This window comes from Primulina eburnea, chromosome 10 (assembly GCF_022965805.1).
Source record: "Primulina eburnea isolate SZY01 chromosome 10, ASM2296580v1, whole genome shotgun sequence".
Taxonomy (NCBI): Eukaryota; Viridiplantae; Streptophyta; class Magnoliopsida; order Lamiales; family Gesneriaceae; genus Primulina; species Primulina eburnea.
Window position 1 is genome coordinate 6,165,030 of NC_133110.1, and position 25,716 is coordinate 6,190,745.

Below are 25,716 nucleotides of genomic sequence, written 5' to 3' on the forward strand. Positions count from 1 at the left end.
CACCGCTATGGTCGCCACTGTCTCAGCTCAGGCCCCGGCCCCTGCACCTGACGCCGGTGGTTCCGTCTCCCTGCCGCTCTCCGGTGCTGTCATCATGTCGTCGCTTCTCCTTTCCGCCGGCGTAGCACTTTGGAGGCATTGAGTTTTACGTGTACTGAAATGTGATTATATCAATTTTTTTTTCTTTTATTATGTTTTGTGTTGGTGTGTTTTTAATGGATTTGTTGTGGGTTTACGGTAGGTTTTAGTGTGTGCACAAGAATTCAGGGGAATAACATTATTATTACTATTTATTGTACATTCATTACGGTTAAGATTGATATTTGGATTTAAATCAATCTAAAAAGTTAGTTCAAATGAGGATAATATGTCTAAGTGGCCAAGGTTTTTATCCGGATAATTATCCAACTGATTTAGACAATTAACATATTTTTCAGCACATGAATTAACATTTGAATCGTGAAGTTTACAAGTGGTTCAACTACATACGAAACAGTAGTCCAACTATGGTCTACCCTGGAAATTGACTGTGAAGACTCGAATTGCAGTCTTATTAACTCCATGGTAAATGTTACAAAAATGATGTTTATATAATTAGAGTGAATTATAAAAAAGAAAAAAACTAATCTACTCTTAAAAAAGCTAAGAGGAAAATAAACCTGATAATAGTAACAATAGTATATATAATATAACATTTTTTTAAAAATCGCATTGAGAGTCTGTCAAGAAAAAAAAAAAAGCGAAGCACAAAGTAAAATGTGTCTTTAAACATATTAGCTATTTGCGGAGAATAAGGAACGAAAGATAACACGATGGTACCAAGCTGGAAATGATAACGAGTGACGTGACAATTGATCTCAAAGAGATTTGTCCTCTAGTGAAAAACTGAATTACACTTTGATTATTATAATATAAAGAAATAGGGTGATGAAAAAGGATACCTAAATTCGCAAACCAACGTAACCAAACAATCTCGCAAGTGGTTGAAGCCAGAGATAATAATTTGTTTCTTACTTTTCCAAGAGATAAAGAATATCCAAGAAAAATACAAAATTTAGTGGTGGAATTATGATCTGTGGGATCACCAGCCCAATCAACATAAAAGTATGCACGTAGGTACAAAGAGGAAGTATAAGGAAACAAAAGACTCTGAAACTGAGTGCCTCGAAAATACCTGAGAATGCAAAAACAACAAGACGAGTCAGAGTGAAATAAACCAAGCTTCCAACAACAGTACGATATAAAGTAGGATCTGGTAAAGGAGGCCCATACAACGGAGAGTACCAACCATTAGTCTCAAGAGGAGTATCAATTATCTCGTTATCAGTTGGACATGTACTCTAAAACAGATGTGTTATGTACTTTGACTCGGAAAAAAAGATAACGTTTTAGAGAATAGATAACCTTTATTCCCAAAAAGTAACATAGTAAACCTAAGTCCTTCATAGAAAGCAGCGAGCTAACTTAGACTTCAAAGACTCAATACCATCAATATCTTCATCGGTGATTATCATGTCATCAACATATAAAGACAGTAGTGTACGACCTGCACAAGTACACTTGACAAATAATGCGGAATCATGATGACTAGGAATAAACCCAAATGAAGTAATTAATATAGAAAATTTCTGAAACCAAGCACGAGGAGCATGTTTGAGACGACAAAAAGCCTTGTGAAGTATGCAAACTTCACCAGGTTTTTTGTGAAAATCACTATTGAATAAGGCATTCTTGACATCCAACTGATATATTCTGCATCGACAAACAGAAGCAACAACAATTAGAGTATGGACAGTCGTTGTTTTAGCAACATGGGGAAATGTTTCCGAATAATCCATGTTATACCTCTAAGAGTAGCATTTAACAGCAAGACGAGCTTTGTATCGTTCAACAGATTCATCATATTTAGTTTTGATCTTATAGACCCAATGAGAGCCAATGCTGTGCTTTCTTGATGGCAACTGGACCAAATCCCATGTATGAGTCTAATGAAGAGCAGTCAGTTCCTCAGCCGTAAAATTCTGCCAAAGTAGATTACCAACATTTTCGCTATAGGATAAAGGCTCAAAGAGACGATGAACAAAGGCAACAAATGAAGAAAAAGTGCTAGAATTACATGAGTAAGTACAATCAGGTTGTCGGGTAGACCTACAAACATGAGTGGACTAGCGGAGTAGAAGATCATCCCCAATGCATGGAGATGATTGGGTAGTCATAGGGGGAGTTGGAGGAGCAAGATTCTCTAATGTGCTCGTGGGCAACGTTTCGTTAGTTTCAGAGTGCAATGGTCACGAATAAGATCTGCATGTGTCATATTATGTGAACTAACATGTATAGAAAAGAATGGAATATGCTCAAGGAACACAACATGGCGAAAGACATGATTTTTGATTAATTGGATCAAAACATCTTTTTTTACCAATACCATAACTAGATAGATCTATTGGATCAAAACATCTTTGTTTACCAAGACCAATACCAAAACATCTATCTAGTCACAAATAATTTTGTGATTGGGCCTTCTGGACTCGTCTCCTGGGCCTTTAAATGGCCTTTGCCCGAGCATTGACATTACAGCCCAAGTTGAATGGATTTCGGCATTTTGAGGAGAAGATTTGTGTTATTAGAAATAATGATAACTATAATAATTTTGATTTAAAAAAGAAATTAAAAGGGACAAATATTTTCGAAGAATTCCATGAAGTACTAGTTTGTATCCATGAATGAATGAGAAAGATTTATGGGAGCCAAAGCAGTCTCATTTGTTGCATCAATTCTCAAAATTTTCACCTTTAATAATTTGTGCATTTTGTAAAAAGTAAAGTTTGAAAAAGTTCTTGCAAATAATAGAGAAATAAAGGTTGATCATATATATATATATATATATATATATATATATATATATATATATATATATATATATATATATATATATAGTAAGTGTGTGATGGAGAACTATCTAAAACCGATCAAAGTAATAGGCGTAAATTCATACGAAATAAATATTTTACAACTCGAAGTTAATTATAAGATGGAAATATATATGGATACTCGATCTTCAAATGTTTTTTTTTATGTACTGGATGTTAAAATGATACCCTAATTGGAGAATCTCCAAACATCAATCCACATGGTGGGCATATTACAATTTTCATGGATATATCATGATAAGTGCAAAAGAAGATCTCGAGGGATATATAATCCTAAAGAATAATTTTTCGTTTACTTTTCCTTTTATTTTGGAAATTAATTAATAATTTGTTTTTCTTTTTTCAAAGGTGATCATGGGTCAAAATTAGTTTTTGCCTCTCTCTTTCTTTTTCTTTTCTGTTTTTTAATCTTTTTCCATATCCAAGGGGGATTCTTTTTATTACCTTTTTTCATATCCAAGGGGACCTAGTAAGAAAAGTTGTCTCACATACAATTTTGTACATGCACGCATGCATGCAAGACAATGTGACATGTTTAAGATTTTTTTCAGTATGAAGTACATAATATATGCAAAATCTATATATATATATATATACAAGACAATGTGACATGTTTAAGATTTTTTTCAGTATGAAGTACATAATATATGCAAAATATATATATATATATATATATATATATATATATATATATATATATGATACCCTGCACACTCTTTTCCTGCACACCTGTGGGCACTTGTCTACGTGGCACGTCCACAACCACACAAAATTTTTTGTTTTGTTTTTGTTTTTAAAAAAGCTGACCAATCATGCACCGCTACGTAGGCGGTGCTCAGGGACGTAGCCAGAAATTTTTTTTATACTGGGCTGAATGAATCTATAAACAACATTAAATAATATAAATCAAATATTTAAAATTCCTTCACGTAAAATTTTCAACCAGTAGGAGACTAGCAGCTCTCATCCTCTTGTTTCCATTTTTGAGAGACGGCTGTAAAAGAAAACCATCAAGAAATGGGCTAAATATTGGGCTAAAAGTTAAAATACAAGGCTAAAATTATAAAAAAAGAAAACTCAGTCCATATTCCTGATTAAACCCAAAAAAGTAGACTGGGCTGGTGCTCACCCCAGCCTTTGGGGTGGCTCCGTCCCTGGCAGTGCTCATGATACCCTGCACACCTGGTGTGCAGGGTAACAAATTCGTGTATATATATATATATATATTTATATATATATATATATATATATATATATAGATTATGTGGTGAACATAGTTAACAATATAGACAGCTTATAAATGCACAGAAACTAAATCTTGGGCGAACTTATTTTGGGATTGAAAAAAGGTGTGTGGTTTGGAATAAAATAAGACAGAATTTATGGGAATTATTGAGAAGCAAAAGGGGACAAAGCAGGCCGTCTGCTTTGTATAGGACTAGGAAGTATAAATCATATTTACATCACTCCTCCTCGTATTGACAACCCTTTTTTTTTTAACTTCCCAAATACCACACATTACACCATTTATCCAACCATACATAATTTAGAAATAACACAAAAAAAAACATATATGATATATTTATTAACAAATTAAATGATCTCAAAATCGTGGGAAAGGTATTTAGTATTCTTGTGGGCTTACAAGGGATCGCGTGTAATTTAATTCTAATGGAGATTAACTTATTTGATACTCTATAAGGATCCGGGTCATCGATCCGGATCATCATTGACCAAGGATATTAATCGGATAGACCAGATCAGAGTCAATATGTCGGATACTTTTCTCATTAGCCAGAAATTTCTTCTCCTCCCGGGTAGTTAATAGCCCGGGCCCTTATACAAGCACATGTGTATCTTACCACCCGGGCCACCTCAAGAATTGCACCACACTCGAGTGTGATTGAAATAGGCTGTCTAATCTGTCAGAACAACATGAGTTTGGAGTGTTCTAAAAGTCAGCAGAAGCTATAGTATGTGCAGCCGACTTTTCATACTTAGTAGGTGGCACTGGAAACGAGATACCTACCTCATTTTCTACTATAAATAGCAGGTATTATTGTCATTTACAGATCCTGAAAAATCTTTGATCTCTCAAGCATGCACGTATATTCTCACATATATCGCTTGTGTTCTTTGCCTTCAACTTGCTGACTTAAGCATCGGAGTGGCTACGCCGGACACTCCTCCGACGTCCATTCACGAGTTCTTTTCTTGTTTGCATGTGTTATCGAAGCCATTGCCTTCACTCAAATTCCTAAACACTAAATTATTCATTTTATACGGTGGAACCTTTTACCTGGCTCATCTATTTCACCAAGATCACATCATTATTTATAAATTATAATTATAAAAAAATTTGACTTTCATAAATATTAATGTTATAATAAACTTTAAATTCAATCCATATATATAAGAATCACTTATGGGAAGAGGAGTGACAACTCTTGTCTAGTGCTTTATGGTATTCCCCACCAACATTTAGTGGGCATAGTCCCTTTTTAAGAAAAATCTATTAATTATAGTCCATTTTTAAGAAAAATCTATTAATTATTTCTTAGTTGATCGATAATTTTTTTTAAAATTAATAATAATAATAATAATACATGAAAAAATGACGTGAAAAGGGGATGTGCTTCCTCTGTTTTCGCTTTATTTGAAAAACAATTTTTTGAATCAAACAACGCAAACCCCACAAATATATCTCAGAAAATGTGTTGGACCAGGTTCAAATAAAATTAGATTAAAATTATTTTCGTCCCTAAAAAATTACATATATATTATAACTAATAAAATAAATTAAGCAAGGGTTGGAGCACTACCCAGCTTTTCGGGTTGCTTCGCCTTTGAGACAAACATTATCTGATATGCTAGTAAGAAAAATCGAACTTATAATTATTGATATCAAAGCAAAAACTTGTGTGAGACGGTTTCATGGGTCGTATTTGTGATACGAGTCTCTTATTTGGGTTATTAATGAAAATATATTATTTTTTATGCTAAAAGTATTACTTTTTATTCTGAATATGGGTAGGATTGACCCGTGTCACAGATTAGGATCCGTGAGACGGTCTCATATGAGACTCAGTGATTGATCAAACAATAATTCACATACTCTATCTGTAAAATCCGAGATCTCGATTTTATCGTGATAGTAGTTGTAATTTTTTTGATTGGATAATTCTATCGTGTACAATAATTTTTCTCAAGAATTTAAATAATATCGTGTATATTATTTTTCAGATTTTGAGATATGCAGAATTTTACCGGATATAGATCTAAGATTTGATACACCTGGATAAAGATTTAAGCAAGAAGATAACCCAATCAAATCTTGAGGATTTTATCATGGGATTTTCGAAATATTGGAAGGATTATTAGGGATTTTTCGAAAATCATTAGAAGTCTACGCGATAAATACAGACTGGGAAAAAAGTTCAACTGCCAGGATTTTAGGAAAAATAACCCAAATATTATTTGTGGAAAAATACCACTAAATTTTGGATTTAAGTAAGCAAGTTTGTGGGATTTAAGAAATATAATTTTTATTATTTTAGGAAGTCAAAAATCTACCGAATATTGGGGATTAGACACAAAAGTCGAAATTTCACAGACTGGACAAGGCTTAATTTCGAAAATTAGCTTGGATATAGATATATATTTTCGAAATTTAGGATAAGAATAATAAAGATTTGATCACGATTTAGATATAGATTTGATCACGATTTTAGATGAAGATTTGATTCAGAATCAACGCGATTTGATCCACGATCAGGATAGCAGCCAACCCCTATAAATAGGAGGGCATGGATCTCGAAAATTCACACCACTTTTCTCTCAAATTTTCGAGAAACACACCTAGTTTCTTAGGATTTTTTTTTCGTGCACGGCGAAGCGCTGCCGCAGTCCAGCCACCGGAGTTTTACGTTTTTCTTCAAGAAGCTTAAGGTAAGTGGGCTTGTTTTAAAATCGTTGCATTTTTGGTGCATGTATTTCGGTGCATGTATTTTCGGTTTTATTAAATTTCGGTCGAGTACAATTCTGTTCTACCCCTTCTGGTTATGATTTCTGCATGAATTTATGTTGACACTGTGAGGATCCGACTGGATATGGGAGGGAATCCCAACTATGACATGACCCTCATACGGTGGGGATATAACCGATTCGGCCTCGCCCCCTTAGAGGAATAAAAATTAGGGACTGACGTCAGTAAACCATTGAAAGTAGAGGAATCTCAGTGTCAGGTCAAGAATACGAACGTGGTATGAGTCAAAATATGCATGGTGTGTGTGTGTACATATTTCGAATTTTATGCATGTTGTTGTGTACTCGAACGGCCCCCACTTGCTGAGTATTTCCCCAAATACTCACCCCTTACAACCCTTCCCAGATAAATCTGAAGATAAATCAGAGGAACAGGTCGAGGAAGAAGAGTCGGACCAGTTTTGGGGCTGGTGAAATTATTTAAGTTTCGAGAATTTTGTTGCAAGGATTAATAAAATTTTAGTAGGTTTATTTTAATTGTAAACGCTTCCGCAATTTATTCAATTTATTCAGTTGTAAAGACAATGGTTTTTGCGAATTTATGAAATAAACTGGTTTCGGTTTATACTGTGCTACGAGGCTTGTCGTTTTTCGATTTTGTGATTGATGAGCGACGCCGGTGTCAATCCCGAGTTTCGGGGCGTGACACTATCCATTATGATATATGTATAAATGGACGTTGGAAGTACTTGTTACATAGACAATATATTACGTAACTTGTGAGTTTTTTTTGGGAACATAAAAATTTAATTTTGTATAATATTAGTATACATCAACATCGCGAAGACTGAAGATTACACGATGGTGTTTGGTATGTTTTTGTCCGAGTATGAGAAAGAACAAGGTTTGCCATTGTCATGTCCTTTCAATCTACAGTGATCTATTTTGAAGAAAATTGATTTGATTAATTGACACCATGTCAGCTACTCGTTTCGGATACAAGGAAATGGCTTCTTACATATAAAATCGCACTTGGAGCTTAAACTTTTCTTGCTAATTCACGTGCCGCCACGATATTGATCGAACGATGACAATGTTTTGGCAACACTTTGGGATCATTGTTGCAAGAATTTCTTTTGAGACATCTGGGATGGTACATGATGCATGCTAGGCATGCTCAATAGGGCACGAGTGAATTTTGCTTATAGATGTTAAAAGGTTGAAATTTCGACCTAATTCAACCCCAAAAACTAACTTGAATTGAAGAGGGAGGATTGTTCAAATTCATATATGCAACTCTTAAGAATTTTATCTTACCAATGTGGGACAAGTAGCAATGGAATCGATGGTGATGAGATCCAGGTGAAATGGATGAGCCGGGTCGGATGCTTCATCGGATCTGCTTTCAAGTTAATGAAGGAAATAAGAGACGGCTCAGGACGAGAAACTTCTTTCCCAAGCGAATAGGACGTTCTTCACTCAAAAAGATAACCACGTGAATGGACGCCGGAGGCGTGTTCGGCGTGGCCACTTCGATATTTAAGTCAGTAAATATTTTAACAAAGGGACCAATGTAACCAAGTGATGATTGTTATATTGGTGACAATAAATGAGTAGTAAATGTGAGTTCAATAACTGAATAGATAAATAAATGCAGAAAAGAAACCTGATATTTATAGTATGAGAAGTAATGATGATCTCGTTCTACGTGCTACCTATTAATTATAGTAGCACAACTAATTATACTCTATGTTCTGACATGTCAAATCCTGCACTAATCACATACACCCTACCTGATTTTGTCAACCACTTGGATTAGTGTCAGAGATGGGACAGCCGCTCACACCTTATCCTGCTAATACACTCGAGTGTGGTGCTCATATCGAAGTGGCCCGGGTAGAAAATCTCTCGGGAGCTTGTCTGTGAGCCCGGGCACCCAATAGCCCGAGGAGAAGACGCCCTGGGTGTTCAATTGCCTGGCCTCTGATGAACGCTTCTCGTAGATCCAACCGAATCTAAGTTATCCAATCGGTATCCCCGTGACCCGGGCTTCTTTGTAGATATTATCAACTATCTCGAATCATCCATGACCCGAACATAATCCATACCCCTGACCCGAGCATCATCCATGACCCGGGATACCCCGAAGCATCAGATGGCTTAAGCTTGGCCGTGACTCATGTGCTCAATCTTGCTCGGCCATGTCTAGACAAGGTCCGTTGCATGTGTTGTCCCCACATTAATATTTCTTGTGAATGTTTGATACTACATACTCTTAGGCATTGTTTGGTACATGGGATAAGGGTGAGATTGATAAATAATACCCCTTATCTCATGTTTGGTACCTTTTTAAAAAGTCCATGATAATATCATGGGCCCTTGATAAATAAATTTTAAGAAGGATAAAACATCCTTTGTAAGAGGTGTGATAATTTTAATGTAATGATAAAATATATTACAAATGACTTAATTACCCCCAATTTAAATGCATTTAAATTAATTTTAAATATTTATTAAATACATACATATATACGAATATATAGATACATATATATACACACACAATATATATATATATATATATATATATATATATATATATATGTATTTATATTTATATATACACACGCATATATTTATATTTGCAGAATGAAAGGCCTAAAATTAAATTGGGGTCGTCTATTCATTTATATTTATAATTAAATATCCTATATTTGGAACGAAATATACCTTCTTCTGTGTTCTGTCTTGCATCAACACTTTATCATTACCTACGCCAAACGTTTCACTTCACTCTTTCATTTACTCTTAAGGACTGGTGAAGACTCTTCAACAGTAAAAAACTGATCAAAAACATTAATAGGTACTTTTAATCTTGTTGTATATTTATACGGTTAAATAATTATCTAAACATGATGATTTTTGTTGTTTCCAAATTAAATATTTTTTTTAAGAAAATAGAATCATCTAAAAATTTGAAACACCGATAAAAATATGATTGAATTTAAGATACGGTTAAAATATTTTAAAAAACCTATTATAAGGAATAAAAAAAATATCATTAAAATTATGTAACGAAAATATAATTATAATTTTAAATAAAATTTCAACAAATCAATTAAAAATTAATTAGTGTAGGGACCTCATATTTAATTAATAGTAAATATATAGATGTATGTACATATATGTTAGAATATAATTATAGTCTTGGTGGGGCTAGGGTCCTTGGCTAGGTCTATCTAGAGGATCCAAAGGTGGGCCAAGAGAGGTTGGTTCGAGTTTTGTTCAGGTTGGTTGAGAGTGGGGTAGAGTTTGGCTTCGGATTTTGATTGGGTATTTGGTTGCAAGGGGTGGCGCCACAGCACCCGATCTTCGGCCCTTGTAGTGCTACGCTGCAACACTCGTGCATGGCGCCTAGGCCCTTATCAAGGCTGTAGCGCTACACTGCTAGTGCCTAAGCGTTGGTCAATATATGAGGGGTATTAGTTTTTAGCGCTATTGTCTCGTTTGGGTATTGATATGTCAATATATGAGGGGTATTAGTTTTTAGCGCTATTGTCACGTTTGGGTATTGATATGTCGTTATGACCGGGATTAGCAAAGGTTAAATTGGGTTATATGATGTTTGATTAGGAGTCTTGAAATATGGTTTAAGTTTGATTGGCTTCGGATCGAAATTTTGAGGTTCATTGGTAAAATGATCATTTTACATCCGAGTTGAGCTAAATGTCCTAGAAACACCCTGATAACTAAAATTTCATGTTTAAAATTCTTTTGTTTATTATGAATATGAATCTTTGTGAAAATATGTAGCATACTTGGTTTTAAGAAAATGTAAGTATATGCTTGATTTTTATAAGTGATGAATACGACGACATGTTTTTGAAGGAAAATAGTTGGTTTTGACTAATACGAACACGAATATATAAGGCCAAGGCTCAGTGGATTCGTAAAAATGTCGTTGATGTCCCCGCCGCCGGGTACCGCAGTTATACGTAGATGGATCCATCGAATTAGAGCTGATACGAAAGTCACAATTAATGATGTGAATTCAATAAAAGAAAATGAACACGTATATGTTGATATGACGAGATATGTTATGGATACATTTATACTTTGAAGTTATGTTTAAGTTCATGCTTTTAAGATCGTGAGATCTATTTTAATTACAGTACTTTTCATTGTTGTATGTTATGTATATGTACTTGTTGTCACGGTTCAAATGTGTTGAGTCTTTTTAGACTCACTAAGTGTGCATGATACATGTGAGTATGTTGATGTGGAGACTGGAGGTGTCGAAGACTGAGTAGACGGAGCTGAGAGTGCAAACGCTAACCCCAGGGCCTTACGTTTTCCGCACTATATGTTTATGATTTTCTTTAAATATCTCATTTCTCACCCAATGATCAAATTTTGTTGATTTCTTATTTTGAGGATTGACATATCCAATATTTTATTTAAATAATTTAGTTAATAATATTTAAATGAGTTATATTGTGTATTTTCTTTATGTTTGAAAAGAATTAATTGTCATTCACTCTACAACAATATCTGAACACTGAAGAATGCTTCCAAATTTAAAAATCGAGTAATATGTAAAGTATCAATTCAAAAATAAAAGTTGTTGCAACTTGTTTCTTCTAGTTTTACAATCGAAAATGTTGGACAGAACGCTTTACAATTTACCAAAAGTTATAACTGATGATAACTATACAAATCAAATCTTTTAAATTATATAGCAGTCCAAGTGCCACGTTAAATAATTTTACCTAGCAGAGACAAATAATGTATCCAACAATCTCTCTCGTAGTACTTGCACTCATTGCAATCAATGAAAATCAAACTCGTGACTTTGTCTATGATACCAATTGTAATACAACAATTTTTCTAAAAACTATATATAGTAGTAATTGTCCAACTCAAATCTTTTAAAAATTACAACAGCAAGAGTAACATTTCAATTGCATTACCTGTAAGGAACAATTATTTTACCCAACAAATAGGTTTATGCAAATGAATTTTTACTTTATCATATGATTTTATAAGACATTTGAGTAGAGTTTATACTTGATATCCCACATAAATATATATAATATAGATAAAAATCATTTTTATCTATCTGATAATTTATATTTTAGAGATAAAATAAAATCAGAAAAATACATAGCATGTTGACAAAAATCTTAAAACCCAAATTGAAAGTTGAATTATAGTATTTATTTATTAAAAAATAATTAATACATTTTTCTTTGATATAACAGTTACCATGTGACCTAAAATAAGTATACTAAAATATAAAAATAGAAAAACTTTAAATTTTCAATGCTTTTCACATGTTCAATTAAAATTGAGACAATATTACTTCACGATTGAAGTATTTACTAAAATTTTGCAAAAAAATTAATTATTCATTTTACAATATATTCTTACTCATCATTAAATTCTACCATTTAATTTTAATATATTAAACATGTTTATCCAACTAAAAATATTGAAAGAATTATTTATACAATTCAATGCAAAAGTCGAAGTACACAATAGTCTGATTTTGAACCATGATCACATTTGACATTTACAATGATAAATTATTATTTTTAGTTTATCATCATATTCTATACATTTTATCCCAATAAACACATTTTCTAATGTAAGGTATTAAATTTAATATTTACATTAAATAATCATAGTGTTAATTAATCTAAAAATGCGTTTTTTATTATTGTCAATACATTATTTTTTATATTTTCAAATGTATTAATATTTTCATTATTGTATACAAATTAAATTATAATTATTTGGTTAAATTGATCACATTTAAGATTAGGTACTTAGAAAAAATTCTAATATATATTTAAAGACCGATAGATGATGGAATAAAATTTGAAAACAAAAGAAAAATTAAGAAAATGTGTAGCACTACAATGTAAGAAATTACATTTTGTCCAGTGACAAAACATAAGGCGAGTCAACTACTTATACCAAGTAAGATACTTTTATTTATATATATATATATATATATATATATATATATATATATATATGTATGTATATATATATATATATGTATGTATATATATATATATGTATGTATATATGAATTTTATCCAGCTTAGCGAGCTCATTATAATATTTTTATTAACTTTCTTCTCCTTCATTTTTTTCTCATTTGCAGTAGGGCAGTCAACCAGTGTGACTTATTCAAACTTTAGCTTTTGTTTATTTTTTACTAAATCATGGATTCCATTTTCACCAACTTCAATTTTTAGAAGTCGATATTAGTAATTTATAATAGGTAATATATAATTATTTAGTTTTTATTTTCTAACTTTTGTTTAATTTTGTACTTTTTTATGTCCTAACTAATTCATGTTTTAAAAATTTTATTGAATTTTTATAATCATGATTAGAAATGTGACACATATACAATATACATTTAAAACTAATATATTTTAAAATATCGATATCGAAGTGACAAATAAATGTATTGAATAATTATTTTAGAATTTTAGGAAAAAAATATTTATCATAATTCAGATTTAAATATTAACATACTAACAAAAGATTGTGATGAATATCTTAAAAAACAAATTGTGTTAATCTAAAAAGATTAAATATAATTATTCTAAAAGAATTTTAAAAAAATTCAACATATGTGCTTAACTAATTAAAAAAATTCAATATAATACAGTGATAAATATTTTTCCATATGAATCAGTGATTTAGACTTCGAACAGCAAGATTGTATGCTTACAATTTGCATTAAAGAGAGACAGAGCGTTAGTTCAATTAATCTCATCATAAATAAGAATTAGGTTTATTAAGATTCGAGTCTCCTGTAATAAAAACACACAATGCAAAAATTTGTATGAGACTGTCTCACGGATTATATTTGTGATACGGATATTTTATTTAGGTCATCCATGAAAAAATATATATTACTTGTTATGCTAAGAGTGTTACTTTTTATTGTGAATATCGATAGAGTTGATCTGTCTCATAGATTAAGATCCGTGAGACGATCTCACATGATACTCATTCTAAAAAAAATTGAAGATAACTTTACCGTATTTTACGGGGCTGTGTTTCCAATCACATTCATGCTTCGCAAGATTTTTTTTGCTCTAACACCTAGATAAACAGATCCAATGTTGTCAAATTGTCTACTTTATCGTGGAAATTAATCTAGGACTCATCAAACATTAATTTACTGTATTTAATGATAATAATAAACAAGGGGAAAAAAAGGAACATCGTGATTTTGAAACCAAAAAGATTCCTGATAAAGTTCCAAGGATCATCGGAAAAGAATTAATACTGGCTTAGTGGCTTTTATCTCTAACTAATTACCACAATAAGATCGAACTATTTCTTCTTCCTTAATTTTCTCGTCTCATACGTACAGATATATATTAATCAATGATCATCTTGCTCGATTTCTGATGCGGGTTCTTCTTCTTCTTCTTCTTCAAAGCCATCGACCCCATAAGTTCCATGGCCATGCCCGAAAGCTTTTATGTGATCTTTGAGCGACCTTTTGTGCTTAAAATCTGAACCACACAGACAATACCAAAGCTTACCACAATTCTTTTCATGTGTTCTCCAATCTCCCCTCACCGCGAAAGTTTTGCCACATTTTCTACACATGAAAGGCTTGATTCCATGCTTCCTCTTGTAGTGTGTTTGAAGGGTTCTGAAATCTTTCAAGGGTTTTGCTCTTGGATGATCGATATTGTTTCTGCATCCTTGTGCACAGCAATAGCAAGGTAGCCTGAGCATGCCTGTTGGCTGAGTTCCCCTTAAAGACTCGGGCCCTCTTCTGTATTGTGAGCCATGCCCCCACATATGCATCTGCGTCGTTCATATATTCATGAAATATTATTTTAGAAACAAAATATATAAAAATTCAGGAAAAAAAAATAACAAAGGGGTTAATTAAAAAAGAAACTTTTGTGATTACAAGAAGCATTTACCAATATTCTCAGTCAATACGAGAGCCAAAAAGAGGGAGAAATAAAAAGATTGCAAAAAAGGAGAACACCCATTTTCACCGAGAAAGAAGCTAGAAGCAGTAGTATTCTTCAAGCTGATCAGTATATTTAATTGAGGGTAGGCACTACATTTTCCTTTCACCATTTAACACAAAATATTGAAAAAAGAATCATTGGATACGCCAAACAATACCAGTTTCTTTCAAGTTTTTTTTTCAAGAAATTAAGTGTAGAGCAAGTCTTTGTCTCTATTAAGTTTATTTTCATCACAAGTATGTTCTGTAATAAATGTGCGAGAGAAGAATTGGAGTGTTCTTAAAACTTTTCAGTGAAATACCGCATCAATTTTCCAGAATCCTTGCTCTAAAATGGAAGCAAAAAAAGAGGACAAAAAGGTATGTACACAGCAGAAAACAATTCCCAAAGTAAAAAACTGTTGATTTCTAGACAAGTCATATAGAGAGAGGGCTGGAAATTTAGGTATGGGCTTTTCAAATCTTTTTTTCTCAGGCCAAAAGGTGAGTTGGAATTATGATGTTTTAATGAAGAAAGATGGTCTGAATCTCTCTGGTTTCTGTTGAAGTCTCAGTTGGATACAGAAACAAATTTGAAGAAGCACAAATTTCAACGTGTGTCTGGAAAGTGAGAGCATAAGGAACAATACACACACATATATAAATCGATACATATGTATGTATGTATGTATGTATATCACATAAATGAAGTGAATCACTCTCAGCTCAAGTCTGATCAGTCAGCAGACTGAGTGATGGAAAATCCAAGAATATTTAATCATGATCCATGCAGTACAAAATTCATAACTTTTGGGTAATAAAGAAAATTCTCCGTCAATTTTTTATCCATTCTCTTTTCGTGTAACAAATCTAAAATACTCTTTAATTTCACAGGTTTTTGAAAAACTGAAGTATACAGGATCAACAAAGTAAGTTAAAGGGAAAATCTTGAAAAAAAGAAAATCAAAAGATTTTACTAAAAAAATAAAAGCGAATAAAATCAAATACGGATCATCGTCACCTGCATGTTATTGTATCTATTGAAGGTCTTGTAGCAAACAGGACATGGAAATTGTGTTGGACCTATAAGAATCTGAGAAGGCGTAGGAATCCAATACTGCCCCTTGTTAATCCTGTTGATTGTGTACCCCGAAACATCAGATTCTCCATCTTTATCAGCACCAGGATTACTAGACACCACCATGGTTGCAAGATCAGCTGCACTAGGGTTTGGTAATCCTATATGCAGCGCAATAGTGACTCCAGCACCATCTTTATCTCCATCAGCTAAAAGGGTCCGTTTCTTCCCATTTCCCGCACTTTTATCCTCATCAAAACCATCCATTCTTGAGCAGGAAGGTTCTTGTTCTTCATAGCACGTGGGAGTGAGTCTCAGAAGAGGGAGGGCTTCTTTTAAAGGAGGTGAACTAGGGGGTACTGGAGGTGGAGTTTGATGGTTATATAGGTGAAATGAAAGATCGTTCTCAAAGTATGCATTGTTTTGAGGAGGCTTTCGAGCGGTGAAATGGTGGAAAAAGTTGGATTTGAAGCTTTGAGGATAGAGATTTGAGTGGGGATCGGTCATAGTGAGCAAAAGGTAGGAGAGGAAAATGGTAGGATCGAGGGGCTTGGCTTTATAGAGAGAGAGATTCACGATGCCATTAATCAGCACTTTAGGGTGCATTTTAGTCGTTTTAATAAAGGGAAAGTAGAAACATTAGTACACAGAAAAGATATTTACTATCATAGCACACGATCACAGTAAACATACAAATAATATTATTTCTTTTTTTTATTATTTGTGTTCGATGTAATAATTGTCTTTTATGATTATAATAATCGAAATATGATGTTTGAGTTGATTCACGGTTTAAAAGATTTGAGTTGTATTATTATCATCATGTATAAATTTTGGTAAAACGACAAATATTCAATCTTACACATTGATTTAACTCTCGAGATGACTTTGCAGCACAATCTATCACTTGGTTATTATATGTCAATTATGGGTTTTTTTCACTCACCTCCAATATATTTAGTGAATTTGATTCTTACCTATTTGGCAAGGTGTAATTTTTTATATTTGATTAAAAAAAAGTAAGTGTAGAATACTAGACACACGGAAAATGAATGCAAAAATCCTGTCGTGTACCAATATCTATTCGATTTAAAGTATGTTAGTTTTTGTCTTTGATTTAAATATAGAGGCAGCGATGTATACATGGAAAATGATATTATTTGAATTTTTTTATATTAATTATGTATCAAATAAAATGTATTGGTTTATATTTCAAATTCAATCGCATGAAAATTCGTGCACTAAATAACAAGTGTGCTTTTAGTGGCCGTCTAAAACATTACATTTCATCTCTCAAGCGACAATTTATAAGTGTATTACCGATTATTCTTTTTTTTAAAAAAAGAAAAAATAATATCATATATAGTTCAAATAATAATGAAATTGAAATTATTATAAAAACAATATACATGAAGTCATGATATGTTCACGTATCGGTGAAGCGGAGTTTGCATACTATGAAATGTATAGTAGTAAAAAGACTTCGATGATTTATAATTCATTTAATATCAATATTTCAAATTTGAAATAAATATTGAGCTCGATATTCAATTGTAACAAATAACAAATCGAAATAAAGTAGTCCTTAAAGCAGCAGACTTTAGAGAGAAAATATATATTTATATATATATATATATATATATATATATATATATGGATTTTATTCTTATTTTTAAAATCAGAAATAATATTGAATATGGTTGTAAAAAACATTTTACCTGTGTTTTTTGAGAGTTACCTTGATACTATTTTTATATGTACGTGGGTGGATGACCTCGTCTTTCTTACTTTATATCTGATATCTTTGGTATTCTCTTTCTTTTAAAAAGCAGGACTACGTGTCATGTGTAATTTAATATTTATATTTTAATTTCGCAGATATTAATCTTGCATGATTCAAGTCAGTTGCTACAATATTCTAATATTTAGGGGTAAGTACGGTACGATATATCATATCAAACTACGATATCGTATATCGTATCGAACATATCATATCGATACCGATACCGATACCGGAAATTCGGTATACCGCACATTCGATATACCGAATTTTCGGTATGAAAAAAGTTTATACCGATATCGTACTGACATCGAAAATTTTGTCGGTATATTTTCGATATACCGACATTTTTTCGGTATACCGAACTTAAATTCATACCGTACCGAAATTTTCGGTATACCAATTTTTTCGATAATTTCGATATTTTTTTCAGTACGATAACTCGGTATTTCGATATTTCAGTATTTTTTCTCACCCCTACTAATATTAAACGCAAGGCATAGTTATATAATTGGAAATAAAATTAAATTTCAATCTTAATTAGGTAATATAATGGATAATTTCGATAATCATCTCACAAGCCCGATTCAAATTTACACCTTCGAAACTAACTTTAACCTAATATCCGGGAAATTTTCGAAAATCTAACATCTTTCACAAAACTAAATTTGAACTTCTAACCATATTAACTTCAAAAAAATAAAAAAATGAAATCAATATACTAAGAAGCTTGTTATAAAGAAAATTATACATACATTCATCTTCACTTCTTCTTCTTCCTTTTATTCTAAAATCTCATAATTCAAGAAAAAAAAAAGTAAAAGGTTATAAAATAAGAAAGGGTCTTGTTTTTTCTTAAGCTTCGAACAATACAATCCTCGTACAAAGGATATTCAACATGAATATGACAGTAGGATTAATGTGTTTTTGGAGACCGAAGTAGAAATTATAAAAATAGTTTGTTTCTTTTATGGAAAAGTAGAACATCACTCAGCCCAAATTATCCTGGTCTCAAAAGCGAAATGATGATCCATTTGGTTTCTAAAGGTTGAAGAACCAGTGGTTCAATACCCAGATCCTGAGAGAGATGGAAAATGAGAAATTAAACAAACAGCAAAACATAATGCAAATGGAGCCAGGAGCATTTGCATCGAACACAGAGCCAGTCTCTCGCGTACATGGGAAAGCAAAACTATCATAGGTGTGTATTCATGCATCGTCTTAATCGGATATCTCGACTCCAAAAGTCAAAGAAAAATATAGTAACAAGAACTCAAAAACCTTTTAACTGATATACAATGTATGAACGGAACATGACATGTGGCGGTAGTGTGTTTCAGCAGTGTGACATGTTTTGAACATTTTGGAAACTTTAACATCATATAATGTACAAAGGCATAAAACAGACCCACATCCCAGGTTTCAATCAATTGCATTCACGTTCGGTATTTGCCACAAGAAGAAGGGAACATGCAGATATGGACTATTATTCTCTATCTGCAATTATTGTGCGCTGATGTTTGTCAATCATAAAGGACTATATAAAAATTAACGTTGGATACCCCTGGATCAAAGGAAAAAATAATTCTGCAGTTAGGCAGCCGAGATAGTCCAGATGCAAAGTTAAATCATTATATAATCAAAAAATTTGAAAAGTAGTATTCTTAAGACCTTACAATCCTTCTACTTAAGTGCAGACAGACAATCTAAAACCAGTATGTGTGGAACCAAATTTAATCATAGGTGCCAAGTGATTGTTCGTACGATGAGGAATAAAATAACAAACAACCTACTGAGTAAACATGCACAGCAAGAATCCAATGGAAACCAATTTTAGCTGAAAATCCTGCACCTTCATAATCAAGGACGATGGTTCTGATTTGTGAATTAATGTCAAGATCGATCTTCTTTCTTATAATTAAAGCAAGCACGCAATTTTCATACAATTTTGACAGTTTCAAGAGCGACAAATGTTTCCATTACCTAACATCAAAATTCTAGTTTATCATTTAGTTATGGGGAATGATAATAGAGAAGTTAAAAGTAGATAAAGGTGAAACGCAACATTATGAGATCATAAACTATAGACGAGAATAAGTCGATTCTCATATACATCAACCAAAAATGCAGGAGTCTCTGCCCGAACCAGAAGCAGCTAGCTTCAAGACTTAGACTTCACAATATTTTATCCACAAAAAATTCAGCAATAAAAATGAAGTAAACCGTGGAGATGAAAGTGATTTCAGGAAAATTTAGAAATCAATTTTCTCATCAACAATGAGTCAGGAATAATGAGAATATACGACTTGACAAAAGAAATGGTTGTGTGCATCCAAACCACATATCAAACAACTGAAGACGTAAAATTACAGTCATACAAATTTCAATAAACTCCAATAAAGATTTAATGACTTGCAGTCACTGTCCAAACTCTAAAGTAAAATCACAATGACTATATTCTGGCTATAGTTGAAGTCTTTTAAGTTACTTATCAAATGGTGATTAACTGCCCAAAAACCATATTCACTCTCCAAAGGAATTTAAAACCAGCACTCTGCTTGACATATGGATAAAACACTGATATTTTTAGGCCTTGGCCCTCGTACACAAACATATCAAGAAAGTCTCGAGACACAACCACTCTATCCCTCCCGAGAATATCCAAAGAGAAAAACAATTTTCAGCCGCACTCGGCATTGGAATTGATACAACAAGTCACTAAATGAGAAAAAATACACAAGCTGCAAACAGAGAATATCTACAATGCAACATAATTATGTCTTTAACATATTGCTTCTCAAGTCTCTGTTGAGACATCTGACTCAGTTGAGCAAGATTTTTTTCCCACAATTATATCCCAAAACATCGCACCCCGTTATCATTTGTACCCCCAGCTATCATGCAAGTCAAAACATACAGCTAGCAGTATTTAATCCTATATGCGTTTACAACATTTGCAATCCATAATACAGAAAACGGGAAACATTCATTTAGTAAAGTCTTTAAGCCGAATACAAGTGCATAATAATTGAGCTCAGAAAACTACCATAAACCTACGCAAAACCTCCCCTCCGATGGCAGCAAAGAAAACTCCCAGGCCAAACAGAACGAAAGATGAACAAATTACAGGTAATCTTCAGTTCACTCTACCTGTTTTTCTAGCTTTACTTCCCAGAATTCATCATCAGAGTGATATTATCCCCTTTCAACAAAATCCTCCCAAGTTGCTTCCTGGTCTTCTTCTTGACACTCACCTCCTCCGCGTCATCCAAAACCAAATTCATATACTCGTCAAACCCAATAATGCGGCCCTCAATTCTCATATCCTTCTGCTCGAAAAGCCATATCTGGATGCGAGCTTTGCTCTGAAGAAACCTGAAGATTAGGTTGATGGGTTGGGTCATAATTCGCTGGACTTTCGTGCTCGCCATGGCTGATGCTGCTCGTGTGCTCCGCCTCAGATGATCTCGTGTGTTTCTCTCCCTTCTCCGAATACAAAGCAGCAGCAGAAGAAACCCTAGAAAGGTTTATCTGTTTTTCGAATATGCTAAAATCGCGTTTCCAAAACAATGAATAAGCTAAAGACGTTGTTTTGACTAGTTTACTAGCACGAGTTAAGGTCCCGGAGTACATCAAATCCAACGATTCGAATCTCGAATACTATCAGCTTGCCAAACGGATAGAATGTATTTGGGCTCAGGATTTGAAATTCAAATCGCCACTCCTAGTATATTTGAAAAAACGATTTCATTGGCTTATTTTATTATCATATCAAATTGATATAAAATAATAGGTCATTGTTTATTTTAAAAAGTAACTAGTTTTTCACCCGTGCGATGCACTAACAATTATTTTATCTAATTGATTATTAAAATTAGTATATATGATAATTTGTTTACTTTTTCTATAACTTGACTTTTTATCAAAATGAAATGTTTATTGTTTTCATATACATATAGATCTTAACAATGAAATAATGAATAAAAAAGTCATTTTTGTATTTTGGCTGAAAATTAATATCACGCTTGTATCAGACAATGAATGATATGGCATATATGTGTTTATCAATTATATTGTATTCACATATAAATTTATGTGCCATGTAGAAAACAATAACTGTAACAAAATAAAATGATAAACATGATACAAACTTTTAATGTGGTTTTAATTTCAATAAATAATCTATATTAAAATACAAATAAACTAAATGTATTATAGATCATACAATTAGAAAACAAAAAGAAATTACAAATTTTGAAAAACTTCCTTAAATATAAAATTTGTTGTTGAATTTTTCGGGTTGCTATCACTATCACATATCAAAATTTTTAGACTTTAAGGATTCATAACTCTGGATATAACAACGTACGACTGACCATGACTAAAAACAGAGTTATTTAAAAAAAGTCCTATAAGAGACAATGATTGCCCCTGACTTTTGTTGATTATCATTGAATATAATACAATCAAAGAATACTGAATTATCTTTGTTGAAATTCAAAAGGAAGCCTTAGATAAGAAGGCATCAATGACATTCTTGGAATAAACACTTTATGACATGCATTACTTCCAGTGAGAAATTTTCCTTCCAAACATGGTTTTCAAGCTTTGTCACGATCAATCTAGTGTCATTGCATAATTCAAGATTATGATCTATGTTGGAGATAAAGTACTAATTCTAAAAGAAACATTTATAATGATAACTCACAAGATAAATTTATTAAAGTATAAAAAATAGCAATTGGTATTTAATATAAATTTATTTAACATGGATTATTAATAATAGCCTACTAACAACTCCATAATCAATTTTGGCCTTGAAGTAATTTAATAAACAAAATTTGCCAGTTAAGTATTTCAAATTCCATACATATATTTTAATTCTAAATATGTTAATTAACAATTTTTTCTTGTTTATATTATTTTGCATGAATAAAAAAATAATAAAAATGATAGTTTATATTAAATTGACTTACGATTATTTTTTAATAATCTATAATAATTCAAGAATTGTTGGTCTAAGATTAAAGTTAATATATTGAAGAGTGATTTTATACTATCATTGAAATAAATATATTAGATCTCAAAAATAAAACCAAATTAAAAATAGTTCATCTAAAATATAGATGAAATTTTTTAATTATAATAACTTTACATCTATATATATGTGTCATTAATTTTAAATTAATAAAATAATTTCAGCGGAGCACAATTTTTGAAACATGTTTCAAAATTTCAGAATTCATATTTAAATTTTGAATAACAATTTGAATTTGGTTTATAATTTTCAGAATGAAATTTTATTTCTGGATTTGAAATTTGAAATGTAATTTAATTTGGTTTGTAATTTCTAAGAAAGATTCAATTTTCAAGCAGTTATACATACAAACATTAATATACAGTTTTAACAATGAATTAAATATTTTTAGACATTTATTATAATATATATTACCACATTTTTCGTTTATTTCCTTTTTTAGAATGTCATTTAGGCGGGAACTTACTAAATTTAGCAACAACTCTGCTTTTATATATATATATATATATATATATATATATATATATATATATATATATAGATATAGATATAGATATAGATATAGATTTTTAACAATTTAATTTGGTTTGTAATTTCTAAGGAAGATTCAATTTTCAAGCAGTTATACATACAAACATTAATATACAGTTTTAACAATGAATTAAATATTTTTAGACATTTATTATAATATATATTACCACATTTTTCGTTTATTTCCTTTTTTAGAATGTCATTTAGGCGAGAACTTACTAAATTTAGCAGCAACTCTGCTTTTATATATATAGATATAGATTTTTAACACTCAACCAATTTTATTTTTAAAAAATTTAAATAAACTAATTAAATATAGTATTTCTTTTTAATAAGTAATTTGAGCAGTAAATTACTTAAAAATAGCAAAAATTATTTTTGGATGATTTACCTCATGAGTGATACTGAACATCACAATCATTTTTATTTTAAATTTATTTATACAGTTTTTACTTAAACTGATTGATATAATTAACACAAATTTTTTTAATATAGTTTACTTTGTCAATATAGTTTAGTTTTAATTTGAGTAAAAAAATTAAAAACATATAATACATAAATTATATTTGAAATAATATAAAATTAATTAGATTCGAAATTGAATTAAATGAATTGATATAATCAATGCATACAATAATTGAAGCGGTCATTTATTGCAGTGCACGTATGTCAATATTGGTGATAAAACTTTCGTTTTTTAGAAATGATATTTTGACGAAAAATTACTATTTTTGGCAAAAACTCTGCTTTTATATATATATATAGATAACCAAAAAAATGTATCAATATTTTCTAATGATCACTAAATGAAACAAATTTTGACCGACAATGTTGTCACGAGTCCTAACAACCTGATATCACATGAAATCAAATATAAAGAACGTTAGATAGGAGTCGTAGGTGTGCTCCGGCCTCCGGTATATATCTCTCCTCCGACGCTCAAATCAAACTCTGGGTAAATATATGCTGAGAATGAATACAAAATACATTAAACCAAAATCAAGAAAAGAAATAATATTTATAGGCTGCGTTTGGTTTGAAGGATAGGATAAACTAATGATTAGTATGTAAATGATAAAGAAAATGATTGTGGTTTGATTGTAATATATGGTGTAAAATAATATTGTGTTTGGTAAGATTTTTAAGTGCAGGATAATTTTGAATTTTTTGATGAAAAGACAAAATTGCCCTTCTCCTTCGCGGCGGCGGCGATGGCGACAGTGGCGGCGGCGACGGTGACGGCGACAAACGGCCGGCTGGAGAAAACGGCCGGCGGCTTCAGCGGCGGCCTGCCGGTGGTCGGCGGTCCGGCGGCGGCTGGAAACGGTCGGCGGGGTCAGCGGCGGTCGGCCGGCGACGGTAATGGCGGCGGCGGCGGTCGGTGGCGGGAAGTGGTGGTGAGTTTGAATATAAGAGAAGGGTAAAATTGGAAAAATAGGAGGTATTAAGAGTGAGATAAATAATCCTAGGGGGTGAGGAGGTATTATTTTAACCTACCTAATATAACCTAATCATTCATAGGAAGGATTGAGTAGGTTAAATAATCACGCGTACCAAACAGCTGACTAAGTAGGATGAAAAAAATTATCCCCCCTTATCCCTCAAACCAAACGCCCCCATAGTGAATTCATGGTTCTGAACTTAGGAAATTCGAGTAAATCAACTATTATCTGAGATCCAATCGTACGGGGATGATTCAAGTTCGCCCCTCTAGGAGCTTGGTAAAGTAAGTGGCCTCGGGGCCCATTAACTAGTATCTTTTGGGAATCACTAGTTTTGTGTGCAGGTTGATTTCATTCTACATGTAGGGACATTACCCCATGATATAATCAAGGGCCCAAATTTAGTCACATACAGGGACGGATCCAGGAATAGAAGTTGGGGGGCTTGAACTCAATATGATAAGTTATATATTATTAAAAAAAAATTACATTATATCGTTCAACGAAATTGTGCTCTACGAGATTTTAAAACATAAAATTCATCAATAATAGAATTTACATCAATATGTTTAGGTAAATCTCGTTCAATATAGAGTGTCAAACAATCGGCAAGAAAGTCATCCTCCATTTTATTGCGAAGTGCCGTCTTCACATGTTTCATTGCTGAAAAAAGCCCGCTCAGTAGTGACAGTAAACACAGGTAATGTCAAAACAAGATTAATGTTCCATTTTGAAATAGTTCAATTATAATCCTAAACAAGAATAAAATAATTATTAAACAAATAAACAAGTAATAGTTAATCAACAACTCAACAACAAACAATCAAGAAACCACAAATCACGCACAGAGAAGCTATAAAAAACAAAATAAAAAATGTATAGCCGATTCTTACCTGGATTGTTGCCTTGCCGATGAGCAATTCGATTTCTT

At 32.1% G+C, this 25,716-nt stretch overlaps 2 protein-coding genes across 3 annotated transcripts; both read right to left on the minus strand.

The window, feature by feature from the left end:
• Window positions 1-14,131: 14,131 nt before the first annotated feature.
• LOC140842819 (zinc finger protein WIP2) lies at window positions 14,132-16,559 on the minus strand. The gene is made up of 2 exons (XM_073210988.1): window positions 15,938-16,559; window positions 14,132-14,762 (listed from the first exon to the last, which is right to left on the minus strand). The coding sequence occupies exons 1-2, from the start codon at window positions 16,499-16,501 to the stop codon at window positions 14,328-14,330; spliced, it is 999 nt and encodes a 332-aa protein (XP_073067089.1). The 5' UTR covers window positions 16,502-16,559; the 3' UTR covers window positions 14,132-14,327.
• A 2,071-nt stretch (window positions 16,560-18,630) lies between these two features.
• LOC140842820 (uncharacterized) lies at window positions 18,631-21,336 on the minus strand. 2 transcript variants are annotated; one of them, XM_073210989.1, is made up of 2 exons: window positions 20,925-21,336; window positions 18,631-18,852 (listed from the first exon to the last, which is right to left on the minus strand). In XM_073210989.1, the coding sequence occupies exon 1, from the start codon at window positions 21,203-21,205 to the stop codon at window positions 20,939-20,941; it is 267 nt and encodes an 88-aa protein (XP_073067090.1). In that variant the 5' UTR covers window positions 21,206-21,336; the 3' UTR covers window positions 18,631-18,852; window positions 20,925-20,938. The 2 variants fall into 2 exon arrangements, with proteins under 2 accessions (XP_073067090.1, XP_073067091.1); XM_073210990.1 differs by lacking the exon at window positions 18,631-18,852 and adding an exon at window positions 18,983-19,338.
• Between the last annotated feature and the right edge of the window lie 4,380 nt (window positions 21,337-25,716).